A 22,802-nucleotide genomic window follows, 5' to 3' on the forward strand; every position below is an offset into this window, starting at 1 on the left:
GAGAGATTTCAGCCAGATAGATAGATATGCGATTCGTTACCTTTAATGACTCGATGACTCCTGATTCAAATCCGGAAGTAGCATCGATTTCGTCTTAGTGCAGCGAACATGTGACTCGGTGACTAATCAAACATTGGGTGTCTGATACGCTGTCCAAATCAATTTATTTCCTGAACATGTTCACCCTGCGTTCTAACTAGTACATGTCTGACAATAGAAGAAACTGAAGCGTCAGATGAATCTGTAACCGTATTTAGTATTAAAATAGTCTAACATTACCCACGCTGCTCTACGTACAGAATATTATTTCGCTCCAACAAAATTGTGCTTAATCAGATCTATCACGAAAGGATAAGGAAGCTCAACTGGCTGGCCAATCAGGAACGTAGGAACATCCTTGAGAATAGACAGCGATCGATACTCTGGCATCTACTCCGTCTTAAAAGTTCTTAAAGCCCTCGTACACTTAACCGAATCAAGTGTTTTAATGACGTTAGCACGGCTTTAACGTACGAGCGAAAACAGGAAAGGAGAGGAAACAGAGAGGCAGGCTGTTTCCCTCAAAGCCACGAGTGCTGTCAAAACACACCGAGATGGGCCAGATAAAGTAAATTGCATCCTCGGGAAAGACTAGGCCGCGCATGTCTTCTCTCCCCCCCCCCTCCCTGACAATGAGGCAGAGGTAACTGGACCCAGGTTAGTCCCTCCTCCGGGGCTCTTTGTAAGATTGAGAGCCTATCAGAGGCCGATGACGGACGGCGTCGGGTTGGGTTTAAGGAAGACAACCGGAGATGGGGTACAAAGCAAGGGCCGGGAGTCGTGGCACAACCTAAGAGATGGGAATTACCCACGATGTCCAGCTCCGACACGTTCGCCACCTCTAAACGATCCCTTATTCTTCACCTCCGACCCCAAAAACACAGTGCCTAGAGCTGAAAGACAGAAACATTTTTTATTTTTATTTTTTTTAAAAACAGGTGGAAAAAGAGAGAACATGTCCTGAGGCTAAATTTGAAAATTTTCTGGAGGTGTGTTGTCTTCTTACTAAGGTTATCAGACATATTGTCTCAGTCTGAACTAAAGGGCAAAGACACTTAAGGACAAAGAATACCACAGAACCTAAAGGAGAAGTGGGCCACTCTGTCCCCAGTGTATTTCAGGGAATAAATCGACGGTCCTTATAGTAAACAAAGCACGGAGTAAAAGGACAAAAAACAAAAAGTGTCTGAAATCCCACACTGGGACAAGTTCATGAAGACTCAAAACGCTCACTGGTCCACATTTTAGTCGACATGGTCAGGAAATGTTACCCCCAACTGGCTTGTTAAAATTTTTACTTGCATAATTAACACATCAGGACCTGTCATGATGGTTAAAGCAGACATGGTTTCCTGTTGGCATGAGGATACTGAATTTTTATTTATTTATTTATTTATTTTTAAATAACCTCGCGTGAGGCGAAAAGAAAAACAACCCGTGTGATTGCTTAGAAGTGTCTGGTTTCCATCAAGACAGTTTAATGAGATGACCACGCGATATCGGATGGAAAACTGTATAAAGAATGCCATTTATTTTTCTAGCTAAACTCTCGTCGTAACTAATGATCAGTTTCACAGTTGCCTTAATATGCACTTTAATATGCACTTTAATATGCACCCATACCGTGTGTGTGTGTGTGTGTGTGGACAGGAAATATACAAACTTTCCATCTGGACTTTCAATTTAATACTGCACGGTTAAGCTGACCATCACGTCTGCCTCGCTAAAAAACAAGCACGGTGTGCTCGGAAACACGGAGGTCGATTTATACATCTTTCTCTTTCTCGCAACACACACATCTCTGCTTCTCATTAATCCTTCCAGCCCTGCGTCTGTCTCCATGTGACTCTTATTCCTCCGGCGCAAGGAGTGTCCACTCCAGAAACGGCTCTTCAGGGCCCTCTTCGCCCTGATCATCTTCCTTTCTCTAACTCCCCCTAGTGACGAGAAAGCACATCATTCGCTCGTGTGATTCTTAGCTAAGCTATAGGAGTGAAAGAAGGAGGGAGGGAGAGAGAGAGAGAGAGAGAGAGAGAGAGAGAGAGAGAGAGAGAGAGAGAGTGACAAAGGGGAGGAGGCAAGAGAAAGTGTGAAGCCCCTCCTCTGGATGACATCAGCACCAGGGCTGAGGCAGAGCTGAAGGCAGATGTAACTTCACACTTATAGTGAGCTCCAGGCAGCTGAGCAGACCTGCTGAATCCTCTCAACCTCTCTCTCTCCCTCGCTATTTGCCAAGGAGTGTGTGTGTGTACGCGAGTGTGTGTGTGCGTTCTCGTGTGAATACATGTACGGACACAATAACACACACGCTCAGCTCTCTCTCCTGCGACTTCTGGGCTTATTTTCTTTGGATTTCTAAGACCTTGGATATAATACACTGTGGACTGACTCGGGTTTTTTTCTTTTTTTTTTTTGGGTTGGAGGATATTTCTTTAAAATTTGCATTAATGCTTTGCAGGTAAGTGTTTCTTTATGGGTTCTGATTCTTCTTCCATCTTATTTCTCAGTCAATCCCTTTCGCGAAGATAAAATCATGCAGAGGGGGGGGGGGGGGGAGAGAGACAACAACCGAAATAAATAAATAAATAAATAAATAAAAACACTGAACATCATGAAACAGGAGGTCGGTCACTCACAATCTATCTCAAAACTATTCTCTCCAAGCAATCTGGAAAAATATCTGGTCACTTGTCCGTGTCCAGTGTCGGTGCATTAATCTGCTCTTCACAATAGACAGAGCAAATGCGCATCTATTCAGATCTATTACACTGGCTGTAGAGAGCAACACGCATGCATTTTGCGCTTGGATCGCCGTCCTAGCCTTTAGGATGCACTAGAAGAGGAGGTTAGGAATAAAGTATGGGAAATGGACAGGCTATGCAGTTTCTCTCTCTATACACTGCTGTATCATTTTTTTTTCTCCTTCCGTTTAGTATTCCTTAAAATCAAATCATTCAACTTGGATTTCTCACATCTCTCCGGGGGGAAAAAAAAAAGGATGGTTTCCTTATTATTAGGGATTATCATTAGTCCGACATGGATAGAAATACCCAGGTTTCGTTTGGGAAAACTCTTCTAAGCGAGTGTGCACCGATGAGACATCGACTGAACGCGTCGCGGAGGAAGACGCGGGGTTTTACGCAGAGTCGGGGATGCGCGCAGCTCCGCGCTCCAGTGTCTCAAAATCACACACACGCGTCCCGCGTTTTCGCTCCCGTGTGTAAGAGTCGCTTCTCTCATACTGCCTCGACTGGAAAAACAGAGCCAGGTTTCTTGCCAAATAACTATTAACGAGTCCAAGTCGTTATTTAAAAAGAAAGAAAAAGAGAGAGAGAGAGAGAGAGAGAACCCGCACGCTGTGCCACCGCCGCTCCGAGCTGCTGCCGGATTTGTGCGGCGCGGCTCGGATCGTGTGCGCATCGTTTTATTACAGGCCCAGAGACTAGAAGTAACACAGAGGGCCATCACAGCCATGACGTGAGTGAGTGAGCGAGCGAGCAAGTGACTAAATTATTATTGTTATTTTTAAATAATTAAAACAAACAAAACAAACAAACTCCAACGCTAAGGCAAGGTTATAATTGTACATTACAGTTCTACTCAGTGAGCCAGAAATAGCACTGCTCTGATGTGACGTGTGTTATTTGTGGTCCATGGCCTCAGTGGCCTTAGGAGTTCAAGAATGTGTTGTGTCTGTCCTCGGCTTTAAGAGGCCTAACCTGGGATTTCACACAGCTGATGTCAAACCAACAGTCCAGGCTGAAACGGAGGCTTGTCCAACAAGCCAAAGCTCAGCTCAGACCAGACGTGAGCAGCTCATACTGTTACTACACAACTCATTCAACCTGTTCAGGCTACAAGGCTAGGAAAACACAAACTGCACAACGAGAAGACTGGAAATATCTACAAGGAGGTTTATATACGCAGCATAAAAAGGTTTGAAGAGGGACAAGGACGAGCGATAAAAAGCACAGAGACGCGAATAAGTTACTTAACGATAGATAGGCCTATCTATCATTTCTCCGAATTAATCTTCAACTCACACGAACATCACCAAGCTACAAATCGATCCGTTGTCGCGTTTACTCAAACATCTAAATCACTAAAGGGGGGGTGGGGACTTTAATGGAACCCAGACCGTGAGTTTACTCCTCTTTTGTTGGAGAATGCACTGCATTCACTGAGATTCGACACGAAACGGTCGTGTGTTTGGGGCCTCCTGAGACTTCTGAGACCGTTTTTGTGTGTCGGACAAAAAGAAGTCGTCGTCCAACAGAATTCAGCACTCGTGTTCGCAGCTGACCTTTGACCCAGCCATGGGTCCTTTTAGAAAATATCCTTCGGAGACAACACTATTTACTTCCTTAAATATTTTTGAAGATGCATTATTTATATATATTTATATATATATATATATATATATATATATATATATATATATATATATATATATATATATATATATATATATATATATATATATATATATATATATATATATATATATATAATTCTAAGCTATTCATTCAAATGAATAGTCATTGAGATGTAATTTAAAACCGATGGATGGATGGTTAAGTGAAATGCATTTTAGCCTTTATGTAGGAAGCAATTTGTTCCCTTCAGAGAGAAAGCATGGACTGTACAGGGTTGTAAATCAACCTAGATTATTTTCTACCACTGTCCAGAGGCACAAACCCTCTGTACCCTGGCAGGGGGTGCATATGTGGTAATTAAAGGCACCAGCTATAATGTACGTGAGTGTGAGAGCTACACAGGCCTGATACTGAAGCGCCTACCACCCCCAAGTGGGGAAAAGCAGTGCAGCTGCCACGCCATGCACCGTTTACCCTTTTCAGTCTCTTCAAAAGAAAAGACACCCCCACGCCTACCCCCTGTGTCTCCCAGGCTCCTCAACCCATGTCTGAGCCCCATGCGGCGACCAAACTTTCAAATTCGCTCCGGACTGATTTGAAATTAGCATTCACACCACACTCGGAACAACCGTACAGCTTTACCACAAGTATTATACATAATATTCAATATGGGAGATCCCACCTTCCCGGTGTGGGACAAGCAAACGAAGGCTGACGTACAAATGAAATGGAACTTGCGTTTCACTGCAAGAGCACACAAATTAGAAACTTTTTAACAGACTACAATAGAAACTCGTTATAGCAACAATATGATGTGTATATTAAAACCTGAAGTTGAATTTACTGTACTTACAATTTTTTCTTAGGAGAAATCCTATAAGCAGTGCATAGAAAATAAGTCATGTAATCAGTTTTAATGCAACATTGATTGTGCGCACAATAAGCACCGGCCACTTACCATGCCACTTCACACACACACACACACACACACACACACACAAGCTATAAATACATAAATAAATAAATAAATAAAAAGATCTAGTGCTCGGTAAGGTGAACCCCCCCACCACCACCTTTAATTTAACATTGCTTGGGTAGTGCACTGGAGCAGAAGCAGGTCTCACTGATCTCGCAGCAAAAGCAGCCTATCAGAACGATAAGGAGAAATGCCAATCACTTAGACCTTCATCTAAAGAGGAGTGTTAGATCACCACATGCTTTGAAGCGAGAGCTAAAAACTTGAAAACTTAACCACAGGGGGAAAAAACAAAAAAAACTAAAAAAAAAAAAATAATAATAATACTGATAACACGCGGCCAGAGGAGCTTAGCAAAAGTCTTTCAGATCAGGATCCCAAATCCTCGTGCCTGTTTAGCGCAGGACAATGCGGCTCGGAGAAATCCGACGAGCATAGAGAAGCGAGAGGAAATGCAATCAGCTAAGCAAGCTAAAGCTCAAATGATTAAGCTCACGCCATCGAGTCAATAGGTGTTGCCCATAGGTGTGTGAACCAACAGAACACAGGACGGTGTATTCCCCCTACTTCAGTCTCTCCACAATTTATTTATATTTTACTCAGTTCTGCTAAAAGTTAAAAATAAATAAATAAACGCACAAACAAGTAAATAAATAAAGAGCTCAGTGACACTGTGACTGCAGGGCTTCTGAAATGTTATCCTCATAAACTACCGCAAACAAGAAATAAGGCTCTGTCTGACCCGTACGCCGTTCTGCAGTTCAACTCATTCGTAATTCTGGGGAGTAAACAAGTAGAAGCAGGGAATAAAAAAAACAAAAACAAACAAAACAACAACAACAAAAAAAAACATTCATATTTATTTCCTCTTGACTGGATCGGGACATCTCGTACAGGCTCCTTTTTCATTATTTTCTCAGGATTGCACGAGCAGCACTGCTTGGGTTTTGAGGTTCTGAGAAAAAGAACCCTCGCACCCATGCAGGAATCTTAGCTTTGCACTGTCTATTTTAAAATGTAAATAAAATGTTTAAAAATAAACAAACAAAATAACGTAAGATCACCATCATAATATAAAGTCATATACTACTCTAATCTATAAGACGTCAGGTTCGTGGCTGTGATTGGGCATGACAGAAGGACAGGGTGTTATTAGACAGCTCTGCAAATTGAGTTACAAGGCTTTCAATTCTCTAATCTCTTCCATGTCATTGGTTACAGCGGTTAAGAGCCAAATATGCTTGTAGCTTTACTCTTCCATCGTCCTACAGAACAAAAGCTGCAAAGCCAGGAAGGTTTCGTGCTGAGGACACGAGCTTTTGTGCTCCGAGATGTAGCGTATCGTTTGGCTTGGCAAGGGAAGAAGCTTATTTTTAGGCCAAGTCATGGAGATGCAGCAGGTATATAAGGGGCATTGGAGGCGACATGGACATGACTCTTGCTTGGATATTCATGAGCACTCAAAAGATGAGCTTTGAATAATCCAAGCAGTCTGAGAGCATTTCGATCTGCTGGTGACTCTCGAAAGGGAGTTCAGCTTTCAGAAAGCGACGTGATCTTTAAAAAAAAGGGACTTTCGGTTAATGAAATAGGTTCAGAAACCAAAGCAGTCATGATACTTCCTGCTCTGAGAACACGGTGAAATACACTTCCTATTTTCTCCACTCATCAACTGTGTCTGTCCTCGTCTCGAATACGTTCGTTTTGTCCACTTTAAAAGACCAAAGTGGACGAAACTGCAAACTGCGGCGAACTAGAAGGAGCAGCTCCTTGCAACCGCAGCAGGGCCCCCAAAGCGCCGTATCTTTTCTAATGCAAAGACATTCTTTTCTCCTGTCTCCATAGAGAAGACCGAGGGGAGGGGCTGACGGGGTCGCGGGCAGACGGGTCACAGAAAACATTCATGGTGGCACAGGCTGGTGGTTGTGGAAAAAGAATACTTCTTTGGATTTCTTTTTTTTCTTTCTTTTTTAAACAAACACACTCTCATCTCATTTGGGTCCCCCCCCCCAAACAATGTGGACAATCAAAGAGAAAAACAGAAACCCAATAACACTTCTTTCAAAGCCTTTCAAACCTGATGAGGATCTCATTGGTCTGGTAAAAACATGGAAAGTTATTAGAACACCACAGTCAGATGATGTATCGGGAGAAATACCACTCCTTATGGATCGATTTTCACGTCATTTCAAGACGAGAACCGAGTACTTTATTTCAGACAGGATTTAAAACACTTGTCTTTCCTTTTCTCTCTGACTTGCAGGATCTTCTCTGAGGTTACTACCAGCATGAACCGCTGCCTGACTGTTTGACGTCGCGCTCCTAAGGAGAGCGAAGCGGTGCAAGATGCTTTCACGGCACAGGAGAGGATGAGCAAACCTCTTCCACCGGAGAGCCACCAGGCTGGATAAGTTCTTCATGCTCCTGCCACGAGAGGAGGAACACGATTTGGGGCTAACTAACCGAGAACAAGAGCCTCCTTGGATTTCAGCCTGCCTTTACCTGCAGGCTAAGTGGGCTCCGGGCTCTTGATGTCATGTCCATTCTGTCGAAGGACATACCGGAACCTTACAAAGGAGTCTCCCAGACTCACAAAAGGGTCTAATTAGGGGTCCAGACCACTGCGCCGTGAAGTAAAAGGATTCTTCACGCACTGGACTCCCTCTATCTTTTTTCCTCCCCCTTCCCCCTACCCCCACCCATTGCTGTTTTTTTTTTTAATTATCTGAATTGCATGCCTGCATTAGTGCACTAGAGGTCTGTCTCGAAGCAGAGGAGTTTTCTTCAGAGGTTTATCCACCACAAAGCCTTTGATGGCATGAACTGTAGACACTGCGGTACAAGGCAGGAGGTCGGCAGTACAAACAAGGATCAGCTGGATCAGGTTATAACCAAAGAAGACTCTTTGGACAGTGCAGAGAAGAAAGGGGGAGCTTAAAGCATCACTGGATTTTTGGGTGAAAGAAGAGGATTAACTGGCTCCTCTAAATCAGGTATGAGCATTACAGCTCAGCTGTGCCATGTTCTACTCGAGTGACCATTCTTGTTTCGAGCAAGACGTGTAGGAAAGGAGATCACGGGAAAACAATAATGTCAAAGACAAATAAACAAAATCAGCGAAAGAGTAATGCTTGCTCAATTAATACTACATTAAGTGCACTTGTTTAGGCGTATTTGTTTATTTATATATCCTTTTTCTTAAAGGTGCACATACATAAGGCGTTAGCCCTTAAACAGGCACAGAGAATTTATTTACATGTTTTACACTGTGTTAAAACCCTATAAAAAAAATATCATCAGCACTGGTGATCTTGCAAACCATACGATTAGCATGAAAAATAAATTCACCAGTCACCCTCAATCCCTCCTAGTCTTTAGCACAAGAAGTAATTCTGAATGCTTTGACTGGAGTTGTTTTTTTTTTTGTTTTTTTTTAAAAAATGGGTCTCTTTTTATACTTGGGATACCGCTCCAAAATTTTCGCGTCTACACTCGTTCCTATATTAGGTCTGACCTGACAAATCCTCGAAGAGAAGCGGGTCCTGTCTCAAGTTTTTCGAAAGCTAATAAGCAAGACCCAAGTTCATTCATCCGGCACGGTCTGCTAGTATGAAAGGCAGCTTTGAAATGCACTGGCCTGCTGCAGACATTTTTACAACAGCTAGGACTTCGTCTGCATTACACTCGGTAAAAGATAAAACCAGTGGCACAGGCATTTCATTCAGGAAAAGAAAGCTGGTTGAAAGATCTCTTATCTGGATCCATGTCTGAGTTAGAATAACCTTCCACTTTAATTAGACTTGTTTAGATATTCAGACACAGACTCCATTTTTCCTTCATCTTTTTCCTCCTCGCTCTTTCTGTATACCCAATTTAAGGGAGGAAAAAAGGCTTATTTTCTTGACAGTGTTTTTGTTTTGACTAAATAGTATGTTTTCAGTAGTGGTACGTTTGTTTAAAATTCGTTGATTTAATTCCAGAAAATGTGCTCAAGGTAGAACGCAAAGCAAACAGCAATTATTTACAGAAGTGTTCGACATTATTTCAGAATGACGCCTGATTCTTTTTTCCCCCCTTTTTTTCCTTCAGGGAGGACAAACAAACAAACAAACAAACCGAGAACATTAATAATGGCGTGCCAGTACAAGTCCTTCTTCGTCTTCTTCGTCAGAGCCGGGGTTCTCCTGGGTCTGGCCAATCCACTGGTGACCTCAGCCTCCTGTCCATCACAGTGCCGGTGTGATGGGACTTTCATCTATTGCAATGACCGGGAGCTGACTTCTATTCCTACAGGAATCCCACAGGACGCCACCGTCCTCTTCCTACAGAACAACCGAATTAAGAGCGCAGGCATCCCTGCTGATCTACGGAGACTCAACGACGTGGAGAAGATCTACCTATATTGCAACAACTTGGACGAGTTTCCTACCAACCTTCCTGTGAATGTCAAGGAGCTCCACCTTCAGGAAAACAACATCCGGACTATCACGCATGCCTCGTTGGCACAAATTCCCTTCATTGAGGAATTACACTTGGACGACAATTCCGTGTCCGCCGTCAGTATAGAGGAGGGAGCGTTCCGTGACAGCAACCACCTGAGGTTACTCTTCCTTTCACGCAATCACCTGAGCACTATTCCCTCTGGTCTGCCCATGACCATCGAGGAGCTTCGCTTCGATGACAACCGCATCTCCTCCATTTCTGAGGCATCCCTGCAAGATCTGATCAATCTAAAACGTCTGGTGCTGGATGGCAATCTCTTGAACAACAGGGGTATTGGGGAAATGGCCTTTGTTAATTTGATCAACCTGACCGAGCTTTCACTGGTGCGTAACTCCCTCACATCGCCACCTGCCAACCTGCCGGGCACCAGCCTTGAGAAATTACAGCTGCAGGACAACCACATAGACAGGGTACCAGTAGGTGCCTTTGCTTTCCTACGCCAGCTGTACCGCCTGGATCTGTCTGGCAACAAATTGAGCAGCCTGCCCATGGGGGTCTTTGATGACCTAGATAACCTTACCCATCTGCTGCTGCGCAACAACCCATGGCACTGCAGCTGCAGAATGAAGTGGGTGCGAGACTGGCTGCGCTCATTGCCCTCCAAGGTCAACGTGCGGGGCTTTATGTGCCAAGGTCCTGATAAGGTCAAAGGTATGGCTATTAAGGATCTAGCCACAGAGCTCTTTGGTTGCTCCGAAACGGAGGTCTCTCCGACATACGAGACCAGCACGGTCTCCATCACGCTGCCACCATCTCGACCCCAATGGCCCGTTTACGTGACTAAAAGACCAGTGATTAAGGGGCCAGACTTTGGAAAGAACTATCGCAGTACTACGCCACCAAGTCATAAGATCATCACAATAAGTGTTAAATCCAGCACTCCAGACACGGTGTACATATCCTGGAGGGTATCTCAGCCGATGACTGCCCTGCGACTCAGCTGGTTAAAACTGGGCCACAGCCCTGCGTTCGGATCCATCACCGAGACCATCGTGCAAGGGGATAGGACGGAGTACTTGCTTACATCTCTGGAGCCCGAATCCTCCTATCGGATATGCATGGTTCCTATGGAGACCAGTAATATTTACCTGTCAGATGAGACACCTGTTTGCATAGAGACAGAAACAGGCTCCTTAAAAGCATATAACCCCACTACGACCTTAAACAGGGAGCAGGAGAAGGAGCCTTACAAAAATTCTAGCCTGCCTTTAGCTGCTATTATAGGAGGAGCCGTCGCACTTTCGGCCATCATAATGCTGGCACTAGTGTGCTGGTACATCCACAGGAATAGTTCTTTGTTTTCCAGGAATTGCACATACAATAAAGGGCGCAGGAGGAAGGACGACTACGCGGAGGCTGGCACGAAGAAGGACAACTCCATCCTGGAGATTAGAGAGACTTCCTTTCAAATGATTCCCATCAATCACATGCCAGTGTCCAAGGAAGAGTTTGTGATACACACGATTTTTCCTCCTAATGGCTTAAACCTTTACAAGACTCCACACAGTGAAAACAGTATCAACAACAGAAGCTACAGAGACAGTGGAATACCAGATTCAGACCACTCCCATTCATGATAACGTGTGCAGATTTAAAAAAGACGTTTTATTACGAGCGACTGACGTCAGGACTGCCCGGTCTTTTACAAAACACACTGGATTGAAAAGACTGAGAAAGCAATGTTCTGTACATTTGCCATATAATTTATATTTAAGGACGGTTTATTAAAAGAAACAAGGCTACAAATTGCAGGCCATCGCTGAGTCCTCAGTGTTGTGCTGTCAACAACTGCAATTATATATTTTAGAGGTTTGTAGTAATTTGTACTGTACATCCTTTGCTTAAGGTTTCAGACCAATTAAAAAAAAAAAAAAACACACACAAAAAAAAAAAAGTCTTTGTGCTCGACTGAGATATCAACTGTGAAAGTGGGTTTTCTTTGCCGTGTTAAACAATCAGAGTTTAGAGAACCTCGTAGAAGCACAGGTCATAATTTTCACAATGTCGTTCTCAGAAGAAAAAAAACAAATAAATTTTAAAAAGGCAAAAAATATATATATAAATAAATAAAAATGGCCGACGGGAATATAGGGCACAGTTGATTAAATGGGTAGAAGAGCTTTTCTTTTTTTCCCCCCCCCGTCTTATCTGTATTGGACAAACATAGACGTGTTGCGGTTTAACAGAACCTCAAAAATATGTTAGGGATCTTAGTTGACATTTCAACAGTGTTGTCAGGCTTTAAAGTCTCTGCTATTTCTGGCATATGGAGATATACTTCTTCCTTTTGTTCCTGAGGGAGGTAGCACAGCACAGAGCCCAGTAACGTGTTCCTCAGCTGGGTACGCTTGTCCAGCACAGGACCGGCAAAGCACAGAAATAAATGAGAGGTGGCTACACGGTGACAGTGTTCCTGTCAACAGGGGGAAATCCCTCAGTCGTGTACCCGTCGTACTTGTAAATGATGCTCTCTCTAACAGAGGAACACAATCGGGGCGGAGATAAAGATATGATAAACATACATGGATTCTTTTTTTTCTTCTTCTTTTTTTACTTTGAATACAAGTGTGAACTATTTTTGTTTATAATAATTATTATTATCATCTGTAATTTTTTTTTTCCTCCGATGTTCAAGCCACTTTTATGTTGCGACAACTGAAAGTTAATTGTTCCTTACCAACTGAAGACCAAAGTGCATATATTGCCCTTTGGCCAGTCTTGTATGTGCCTTGATACAATGCTTCTTGTATTTAGCTTTTTAAAAGAATTAAAAAAAAAAAAAAAAAAAAAATCGGTGAGTTAACTTTTTTCATACACACTTGAATATGATAAACTATTGGTCATATTGCAAAATAAAAGTGGACAAAATCGACTAGGCGGCCTCCGCTTCTTTTGCACGCATTCACATTGCAGGGGGAGCGTTTGGAGGATATTGTTTGAGTGGCTAATCGTGAAGGAGTTAAATGAGGCACAGTGTGGAGCAAGGTTTCACATGACTGCCAACCACAAGGGGGGGATGTGTTTAATAACGATCGAGTATACGGAAAGTGACATGAGCCCTACTGGGGCTGCCTGTCACTACACCAGTCAGGCCATGCACAAAGTGCCATTCACATTTACACACAAGCTCAGCTGTGTGCATATAGCTGAACATACACACACACACACACACACACACACACACACACACACACACACACACACACACAGAGAATATTAATTACAGCTCAAATGAGTTGCTTTAGGCAGCAAATTAGTTCCAAACTTTAAGTATGCACCAAGCTTCTACAATCACAGAACTTCAGATAAAATGCCTCATGAGCTTATGCTGTGTTTAATGGTTCAGATGTAGTTCAGCAGGGTCACACACGTGCCGACCGTGAGACATAGTTTTATTACTGCCGGCCAAAAAAGAAGCATATTTACTTTATTTTCATGATTTCTGTGGACTTCATTAGCATTACATTGTCACAGAGAGACGAGGACAAATATTAGTCCGTTTTGCAAAATGGCCAACACTCAAAGTACATCATCTAGTCATTTTATCAACCAAAATTAAAACAGGCCTTTATTTATTTATTTAAACAAAAGCTAGCTTACTATTAATCTTCGATCACCACAAAATTGTTGCATTTGTCACCCCCCCCCCCCTCCTTTTCCTAAATTAAGCCCTATTTGTTTGTTGAAGAAACATCCTGGTACTAAAATATACCACCAGAAGTAAAATACCCTAAATAATTTCCAAAGGATCTAATTTTTTAAATAAATTAATTAAATAAATAAATAAATAAATAAATGCTGGGGTTCTGGCTAATATAGTTATAAATAACAAAAATAATAATAATTTTAAAAAAAAAACAATTAAATGAAAGTGTTAAGTAATGTTGTAGATGATTGATACGAGTATTACAGACATACTGACACTCTTGTATCCTGGCTGGGGGAATTTAAAAAAAAAAAGAAAAAAAAAAAAGACATCAAAGACAGACATTACTCAGGCTGTTTAGACTGTGGCTTGAAAGTCGCAGACAATAATGCGGATTGTTCAACACTTTGATTTTTTTCAGCTTGCTCTGTGTTGGTGTTATTCTTATAGGCACACTCTTAGAACCGAACAATAGTGTTAAAGCCAAGCTGAATAATGTATTGCATTATTTGATCTCAGAAAAAGTTTACTGGGCATCGTTTCAAGGCATTCGTCGTATAGATGAGATCATGGCAATTTCCTTGTGCCATGTCGCTGCCTCATACCTTCTTTGCTAACACAAAGGCAGATTGTGTGTGTTTGGGTGAGAACGGGATATAGATGGAGTTTTGTGCTTTGTAAAATATTCCCTACTGTCGTTAGGATTCGGTTCCTTTAAGAGTCACGAAATGAATGATTTTCTATCATTTAAGTCTAGTAGACAGCCTGTACAATCGGTCTACTACACATATAAAAATGTAACCATGTAAGATATACGTGGTAGTGTGCTGAACTGAGCTCTATTTCAAACACTGGAACACGACGACGTTACGTGTGCTTGGGGGGGGGGAATAATGGGTTTTCAACTAATGGCCGAACTTTTTATTGCCATTAATGCACCTCTGCGTCTGTAGGTCCCTGAACACAAGAGCAGCTAAGGCAAGGTGTGTATTCACCCAGCTCACACCTCCGTCAGCTGCAAAAGCTTAAGCCTTAGTAATATTTCTTTCCTGGCAGATCTGGCATCTAGACACAAAACTGTAACTACTACAATGGAACGTTCCCCGATTAAAGTGCGAGATGTCACTTCTACCCGAATTACTTGTCCTGATCTCTATTTGCACTACAAGTGAGAATGACATTTCTTCATAACCGAACCTTTCAACTTTAATTGCAGCAATGCAGATACAGACTGCTGCTCGAGGGCATTTTGAGGGGGGGTTCACAGATCAAGTATTCCTAAGAGGCATATTCTTATATTTCTTATATTGAATAGAAATGCAATTCTTACATATTTACTATCACTTACTGTTACATAATTGCTTTAACTTGAATCCTTTACATGATTTCACAATTATTATAGCATTTTTTATTATTATTATTATTATTATTATTATTATTATTATTATTATTGCTAGTACTTAATGTTTATTACTACTTAGTAGATATACAAGTATTACTACTTAGTCCTTTTTTTAAAACTTGCATCCTTACTTTTCTTACAGATTTATTGTTTAATACATAATGCTTATTTTAACTTGGTTTCTTTAGCTTATTCACATTACTTGTTTATTATTCCCTACTTACTTTTTTTTTTTTTTTACTTGTTTACTTTTACAGATTTTCTGCTCACTACTTATACACTTTTAGACACTTTTATTTATTTTTTACTTTTAATTATTTATTGATCTTATTTATACACTATTACTTATTTTATTTATTGGTTCACTTAGTAAACTCTCTTTCCTCACTTACATGCCTTTATTTACCTTATTTGTTTGTTTAAGTTGGCTCATTTAGGCAAATTACTGACACATATTTACATAGACTTTGTTTTCTACTTGTTTACGTTTACTTGTGCTTTCGTACACTACATTATTTACATAGACACTTTATTTTGTTAGTGAGTACTTTAAGCACTTGATACAAAAAGTAGAAGTACATTTACTTAGTTTTTTTTATTGTCCCTTGCTTACACAGTTATTTGCCATCATTACATATTTGTTTACATTTACTTATGTATTGATGCTTACATGCAGTTATTATTTACTTTATGCATTATTTCATTTATTTGTTTACTTATAAATGCATCATTCCTTACTTAGACTTTTACTTGCTGTTATTGCTTATTTTTTACTCGTTTACGATAATCACATACACCCATTTACTTACCGGTATTACTCATTTTTTATTAATCGTTTGCTTTTACTCAAATTATTGTCAATTACATACTTTCGCTTTGTTTTTATTTATTTTAACTTACTCGGTTACTTTTCCCTACTTGCTCACATTTACTTGCTTTCCGTTACATATTTAATTATGCACGGACTTAATTCACCGAGCCACTCCCCCTTACATATCTTCTGCAAAGCTGTAAAAACTGAACAGAAGGCACCAAGTCTGCACTTTCACTCTGACGCCAGTGCATAAATATAAAGTGAAATGACACCGGTGAATATTAAAACGTGTGGAAATCTGACAGCGATGCTGTAAACATTTTATTGGTAAATAACAGAGCGATGCAGATCAGTAGTAGTTCCAGAGGAGGTACTGAGAGTGTCGTGTCACTTCGCCAGATACTTCTTCCTTAACATATCTGAGTGGGAGACGTGTTCAACATGATGTTCAACATGAATCATACTGTCTACCCATTTAAATAAACGCAGCAAAGAAGAAAATCATGTCCCCTGCCTATTCATACGAGACTAGGCTTAATATTAGCATACTGAGACCTCTGCAGAAAAAGTACCACACGTGGCTTCAGCCGGGCCGCACAGGTTAAATACCCTGACAATGCTGTCTAGAAAAGGTGAACTCATTCATTCAAATGCGCAGTATAACGTCGGTCAATTTCTTCAGTGCTCATAATTGACTAAGATTATGTGGACCTCTGCATTTACTGCATGAACTGTTCCCACAATGTGAATGTTGATTGTGTCGGTCCTGCATGTGAAAGCTCTGAATAAAAAGAGTCTGGAATAGTCACTGGTTCTGAGCAGATAATTACAGTAATCGCATGATGAAAACTTACACTTTTACTTACTGTTACGACTCATTTTTACTTGTTTACAGCTACGTATTTATTATTCCTTACTATTACTTTTTTTTTTTTTTTTACTTACTGTTATTTTTACTTGTTTACATCTACTTATGTATTTTACTTATTTATTTTTACTTTTAACAGTACTTTTACATACATTATACCTTTTTATACTTACTGTTATTCATTTCTAACAGTACTTTTACATATTTATCATTCCTTACTCATACACTGTTTCCTACTGTTATTTATTTGTCATTTTACTGTTATTGCTAATTTCTACTTTTAACAGTACTTTTACATGTTTATTTCCTCTTACTTATACATTTTTACTTTGTTATTATTGTGCTAGTACTTATCGATTATTGCTTTTGTTTGTACTTGGTTATTATTGATTTACTTTAGTTTACTTTTACACATTTATTTATGATTCCTTACTTATACAGTCTTACTTCCTGTTATTATTTATTTTTACTTGTTTAATTTTACTTACTTATACACCTTTACTTTCTTACTCGTTACAACAGCTACAACTTGCACCCTAAAATTTTTTGGGGTCATTTATTTGGGTTATTTTCTCAGTCTTGGGTAGGTTTTATGTGACCCAACCGGTGGGTTAGTGGCTGGGTCATTTTCACCAACAGTTGAACCAGTGCACCCCTCCCTCACCCCGACACATCAGCCCGGCTCCTTGGGTCAAATCAGCTCGGCACGGACTGTTGGAATTCACCTCAGGTGGAGGTAGCGGTTTTCACATGGACAGACTGTTAGATTGATCTGGAGAAACAAGGTTCATATCAATATATTTATCCATAAAACCATTACTGTTCACTAGAAAAAGCAAAAAAATATGCGATAACAGTCCAGTTTACATGGCACTAAATGCACCGCTATGTTCGTTAGCTTTGGCGTACTTGTTTGTGTTAAAATGTGTCCTGTCCTATATTTACCTGGCCATTGGGCTAAAACTAACCCAATTTGGGTAGTTTTTAACCCAATTTTTTTGTTGTTTTGTTTTTTAAAGAGTGTATGGCTGTGTATATATGGTATAATAAAACCCATGTTTGATGCATTAGATACATAGTTATTTTATAATATTGTGATAATTATTTATATGTCTTATATGATTTATATGATTCATAACAGCAGTAATCCTACAGTACTCATTTTGGCAAATTATTATATTCTTTTAAGCAACTTTCTGTCTTGTAATAAAGCAAAAAAAACAAAACAAAACCCACATCAGTAGAGCTTTAATTCCAGCTTGAAGATTAGCAGCTTACAGTAAAGCAGTCTAATCCAAATTGAAGGTAACACGATATTATTCATTTTCCTTCATTTACATATTTGTATCTACTTTGGGTTTGTTTTTTTTTTGTTATATAAACAAAACGCGCAGACAAAGGAAAACGTTCAGTTTTACCCAACACAGTTTTCATATTGTACCTTACATGCATATATAACTATACATCAATATAGTCTGCGACTAAAGACTTGTGTAGTTCAGCTCCTATGTATTTGTAGAAATCATCATAATCATAGTAGCCAACTTCAACCTACAACAAAAACTCTCCTTTATGCTTTTTTTAACTTCTAAATTATATTTTGTAAAGTTCATATTTTACTGATCTTTCTAATCTCTAATTTCATATTTTCAAAACAAATGCAGATCTTACTTTTTATTCGCTTATTTTGACTTACTATCAGAGGCATTAGTCGTGTATATTTCATTTTACTTACTTTATTGAACTACTTTCACATCATTACTTACCGTTACTCACTTGTACTTTACGTATTTATTTATTCCTTATACATGTTTACTTCCTGTTGTTACTTCATTTTACATATTTAATTATTGCTCTTTATATGTTCGTATACACACTTACTGTTATTTCTTTTGCACTTGTTTACTTTTACCTGTCCTATACAGTAAGTAAACACTTACTTCGTTATTACCTGTTTTTTTTCCCTAATGTATACTTTCACTTATTCTTGTTCCTTATATTTTTCCTTACTTGTTTACTTTTACATATGGATTTATTGTTCCTTACTTCTACACTTTCGCCATCTGCTAGTACTTATATTTACGTACCTGTTTACTTTTATTTACTCGATTTTACTTTGTTAATCATATTCACATAATCATTGTTCCTTACTGATACATGTTGCTGTCTGTTAGTATTTCTATGTACATACCTGTTTATTTTTACTTGTTTTACTTTTATTTACGTTCAGCCGCATGTACTTTTTTTTTTTTGGCATACGTTTAACATTTTGATTTGACCTCTGTGTATTATTTTTCCCCGCTTTACTGATTTTTACTGTTATTAATGTTGTAAATTCTGTACACATTACAAGCAACTTACCAGAGCAGCTGCTCTTGATCAGGAAGGCGATTAGCTAACGCAGCAGCCTTGAACCTATTATTGAGCTAATTTTGAATAGTGATTTGCCAAAGAGTTGCTTGGCAATATCATTTCACAAGGGTTAATGATCGACTTATTAGATTTCACCTTACAAGAGGATACGTGTGTGGCATGAGGTTTCCTCGCAGCACTTTGACACGGTTTCATATTTTCCTGAATAAAATAGCAAACTTCCTAATGAGCTATTTGCCTTTCTTTCTCCCTTCGCATCTTCTGTTCTGCCCAAGACATCTTGCACATCAAAGCCAAAGCTCTCTCAATGCACAGTTTTTAGGAGCCAAGCACGAACTGAAGCCAGAAAGAAAGAAAAAAAAAAAACAAAACCAAGCCTAGAGACTAATCACATTCTCTCATGCCAAAAAGTATACGTGTGTGTGTCTGTGCACCAGCAGTATAACTGCATGCATGTTCCCGAGTGATACAAGCAGGATAGAGTGCAGACGCATGTGTGTTGCAAGAGTGAGAGTGTGTGTGTTGTGTACGTGTGCGTTTCGGCAGGTTAGAAAGAGTGACATTAAAAAGAAACGCAGATCGCTTGGCTCTCTCACCAGCCTCGTCAGTCCACTCACACTTTCTCTCTGTAGACAGGACCAACGCGAACCAAATGCGGGGAGAAAAAGTCCAGAAGCCTTTTTCTGTAATCTTCCACTGCACAGTATGGCAACCGCAACATTACTTGCATGCGCCTTGAAGTGACCGCTACGACCCAGATCTTGATCAGCATGAAAAGAGCAGCTTTCTAACAAAATGAAAACAACAAGTTCTGAGACACACCGCCAAGTCCGCCGATCCGATTTTAAAATAAAAACACATAATTACGTAAAACGATTTCTTCTTGTGTAACTTTCAGTCTTTCCTTCCACTGCTTATTCTCTCACTTGATCCCCCCCCCCCCCCCCCCCCGCTTCAGTGCACCACTCCATCTTTCATCTCACCCCCCCCCCCAGTTTCTACTCGTCTCTGGTCCCTCACCCCACCACCTTCCATTCCATTTCTTTCTTCTTCGCTCTTCATCAACGTCCCCCCTCACCGCTTTAAACCCGTGCCTGTTCCTCCATCTCTCTCTGTCACACACCATTTCGTTTTCACTTTCACTCCATCCCTCATTCGGGTTCTTTTCTCCCGCAGAACCTGTCTCTGTTCATTTCTTGAAATTCCACTCTCTGCAAAACACCAGGAGTTCTCTGCACGGAGCTAACCCGAGACGCAGAGGCCACGAACGCTGCAATCTCCCGTCATCTTAATGAATCCAATTTTTTGCTTGACGGGCTCCCAGCATGCCCACACATCTATCTCCCCTTAAAATCGTCTGACATTAACGCAAATTAACAGGGGGTGCCTCCATTATGGCGGGCAACCGTCACAATGGCGCGCGCGGCCACAGCGGAAACGGATGAATTATTGAATGGAGGAAATAACAACTTTGAGGCGCTGCAAAAAAATAATAAAAAAAATAAAAAAATAAAATAAAAATGCCCTCATTCAAGGTAGCATCTGTTAAAGCAATAACAAGCGACAGCGACTGATGCCTATGAACCAGAATTTGCATCATAATGTGATGGGTTGCATCATACGTTATGAAAATGTCTATTTAATTGACTTTCCAGGTTGAGAGGCATTCATTCGTGTCATACAATAAGTGGTTTAAAAGGAGATTCGTCTCATCCTGCCCTTTTGGCGTCCACCCTGAAGTTCCATCGACCGACAGACGCGTCTGTCCAGGAATTTGGGAATCGTTGGCGATTCGAAAGGTCCCGTGCATTTCAAAACATCCATGGAATTGGTATTCCACGGCGTCGGTGCGCTCAGCTCCCTATCAGATCTATACCTGGTTTCCATTTGGTTAGTATTCCTCTCTGACAGATGATAGAGGTGAAATGTCAGGTTCATTCACATGCAGTTCGGTTACATGGATACAACCGACATCGATGTGGTCGGAGTTGCAAATTTACACCAATTCGAGTCAATTAAAGGCAAATGAAACATTTTATTTCGTTTTATGTATAAAAAATAAATAAATAAATAAATATTTAAATTGTATGTGATCTAATTGGAATGAGATATCTATATATTTATTCATGACCGTTCACTGGTAAAGTTATAAGAAGAAACCGAGAGAGCCCAGATGAGGACGGGTTCCCTTCCGAGTCGGGTTCCTCTCATGGTTCCTGACTCATATCATCTTAGGGAGTTTTTCCTCACCACCGTGGCCACCGGCTCGCTCAATAGGGAGAAATTCACACAATTAAAATCTGTATCCTGTGTTTTTTTAATATGTTTCTGCAAAGCTGCTTTGAGACAATGTCCATTCTTAAAAGCGCCGTACAAATAAAATTCAATCGAACCGAATTGAATAAAACACGACAGCGGTGTGCTGTTATAGGAAAATAATCCACAACAGGGTGCTGGGATAAGGCCTAATGCCAAGTGGATTGTTTTCCCCGAGAACAGCACGTCCCTCAGAGAGTGTGTTCTTCCTCTCATAACATGGCCATCTGCTAATAATTAGATTTATTTATTTATTTTTACAGTTTAATAATAAACCAGTCTTGCTTTTTAACCATTTATAGTTACATTTAATGTAGTGGAACATCTATGAGATAAGCGAGTAAACAGTTGTTCCCTCACCAGCCTCTATTTTGTTTTTGTCTTTAAAAAAAAAAAAGTGCAAAATCCTCTTTCCCGAAGGCTTTCCAGTGGCAGAAAACTTCCTGACGACAGCACAGGCACTGCAGACTCCTTTTATAAAAGATTCTTTGTCAAATAATAAGACGTTTCCCAAATCCCCCCCTAGTTATTAGCCTTAGATTATGTCCCTGTGAATGGGTTGCTATAGAAACAATAACGCAGTAAAACAGGTACATTAACGTATACCTATTGTATGAATTATCGCTCGTCAGGGCCGACCAATGAGATTCGAGAATCCAACAAAGCTGTGGTATAAAAGCCCTGCCCAAGAAATTTATTTATTTACTTATTTATTTTAAAAAATCAACCAATGTCGATGAAATACATTCGAAAATTTCATCACAAATATCCAATCAAATGTTGTGCTCAGTATCAGGTAGAGGTTAACGTTACCCAAACTTTTTACATGCAGCTCACTCGCACAGCTGTGGAACATCCACACATACTGAAAATCAGGCATCTCTCTGCACACAGCCTACGAGAACTAGAGCTTGTATAATCATGCGCTTGACACAGATGGTGGCAGAGAGCAGGAGCCTTCATCCCATTTAGTTCCAGCTCCCACAGGGCCAGGTGAGGCCAGCCATAGCGCATCACTCGGCGCCGTGTCACTAATCACACACCGTGACACTCGCATGGGCACCACGCCTGCGTTTAAAGAAGGCCCTATCAAATTCCCTGCCAATAGAGAGCAAAAAGTCACCTTCACATGTTCAGGCTGGAGACCGAGGGCTAAAATTAATTCTTTGCTGAACGCCGAAGTCACACACTGAGGTCAAACGTCTGCAGTATATTTATGTCCTGCGCATACAGCCTTTTCTACCATAGTACGGTCCAATTCTCAAATCTAAAAAGGTGTCGGATAATATCCTACAAACGCAGCTCTGACGGTAGTTCCGGCTGTAATTCAAAATCACAGGTTTACGTTAACGCGCTCGTCCGAACGAGTTATCGTTTCTATAGTGACGGCTCGTTCGCAGGGACTTGTACGGCGGGTACGCCACGTAATCTAAACCTAACGATAAACAGATTAAAGAAATGTGTCGTTATTGAACAAACAAAAAACATA

The 22,802-nt window shown here is 40.4% G+C and overlaps 2 protein-coding genes and 1 long non-coding RNA gene across 5 annotated transcripts in view; 1 reads left to right on the top strand and 2 right to left on the bottom strand.

Annotated features, from left to right (window-relative positions):
- Nucleotides 1-22,802, bottom strand: part of macrod2 (mono-ADP ribosylhydrolase 2) — a 613,005-nt gene that overhangs the window by 502,081 nt on the left and 88,122 nt on the right. The window lies entirely within an intron of this gene.
- Nucleotides 1,187-13,876, top strand: flrt3 (fibronectin leucine rich transmembrane 3). Its single transcript, XM_017463464.3, has 3 exons — nucleotides 1,187-2,497; nucleotides 7,655-8,384; nucleotides 9,481-13,876. The coding sequence occupies exon 3, from the start codon at nucleotides 9,522-9,524 to the stop codon at nucleotides 11,469-11,471; it is 1,950 nt and encodes a 649-aa protein (XP_017318953.1). The 5' UTR covers nucleotides 1,187-2,497; nucleotides 7,655-8,384; nucleotides 9,481-9,521; the 3' UTR covers nucleotides 11,472-13,876.
- Nucleotides 16,680-19,901, bottom strand: LOC124627726 (uncharacterized). The gene is made up of 2 exons (XR_006982248.2): nucleotides 18,986-19,901; nucleotides 16,680-17,396 (listed from the first exon to the last, which is right to left on the bottom strand). It is a non-coding gene; the product is annotated as an uncharacterized LOC124627726 (long non-coding RNA).

The sequence above is a fragment of the Ictalurus punctatus genome, chromosome 3 (genome assembly GCF_001660625.3).
Source record: "Ictalurus punctatus breed USDA103 chromosome 3, Coco_2.0, whole genome shotgun sequence".
In the NCBI taxonomy this organism is placed as follows: domain Eukaryota; kingdom Metazoa; phylum Chordata; class Actinopteri; order Siluriformes; family Ictaluridae; genus Ictalurus; species Ictalurus punctatus.

Excerpts from the sequence above, each read along its gene's own strand:
- flrt3 (XM_017463464.3), top strand. The coding sequence starts at position 9,522 with ATGGCGTGCCAGTACAAGTCCTTCTTCGTCTTCTTCGTCAGAGCCGGG.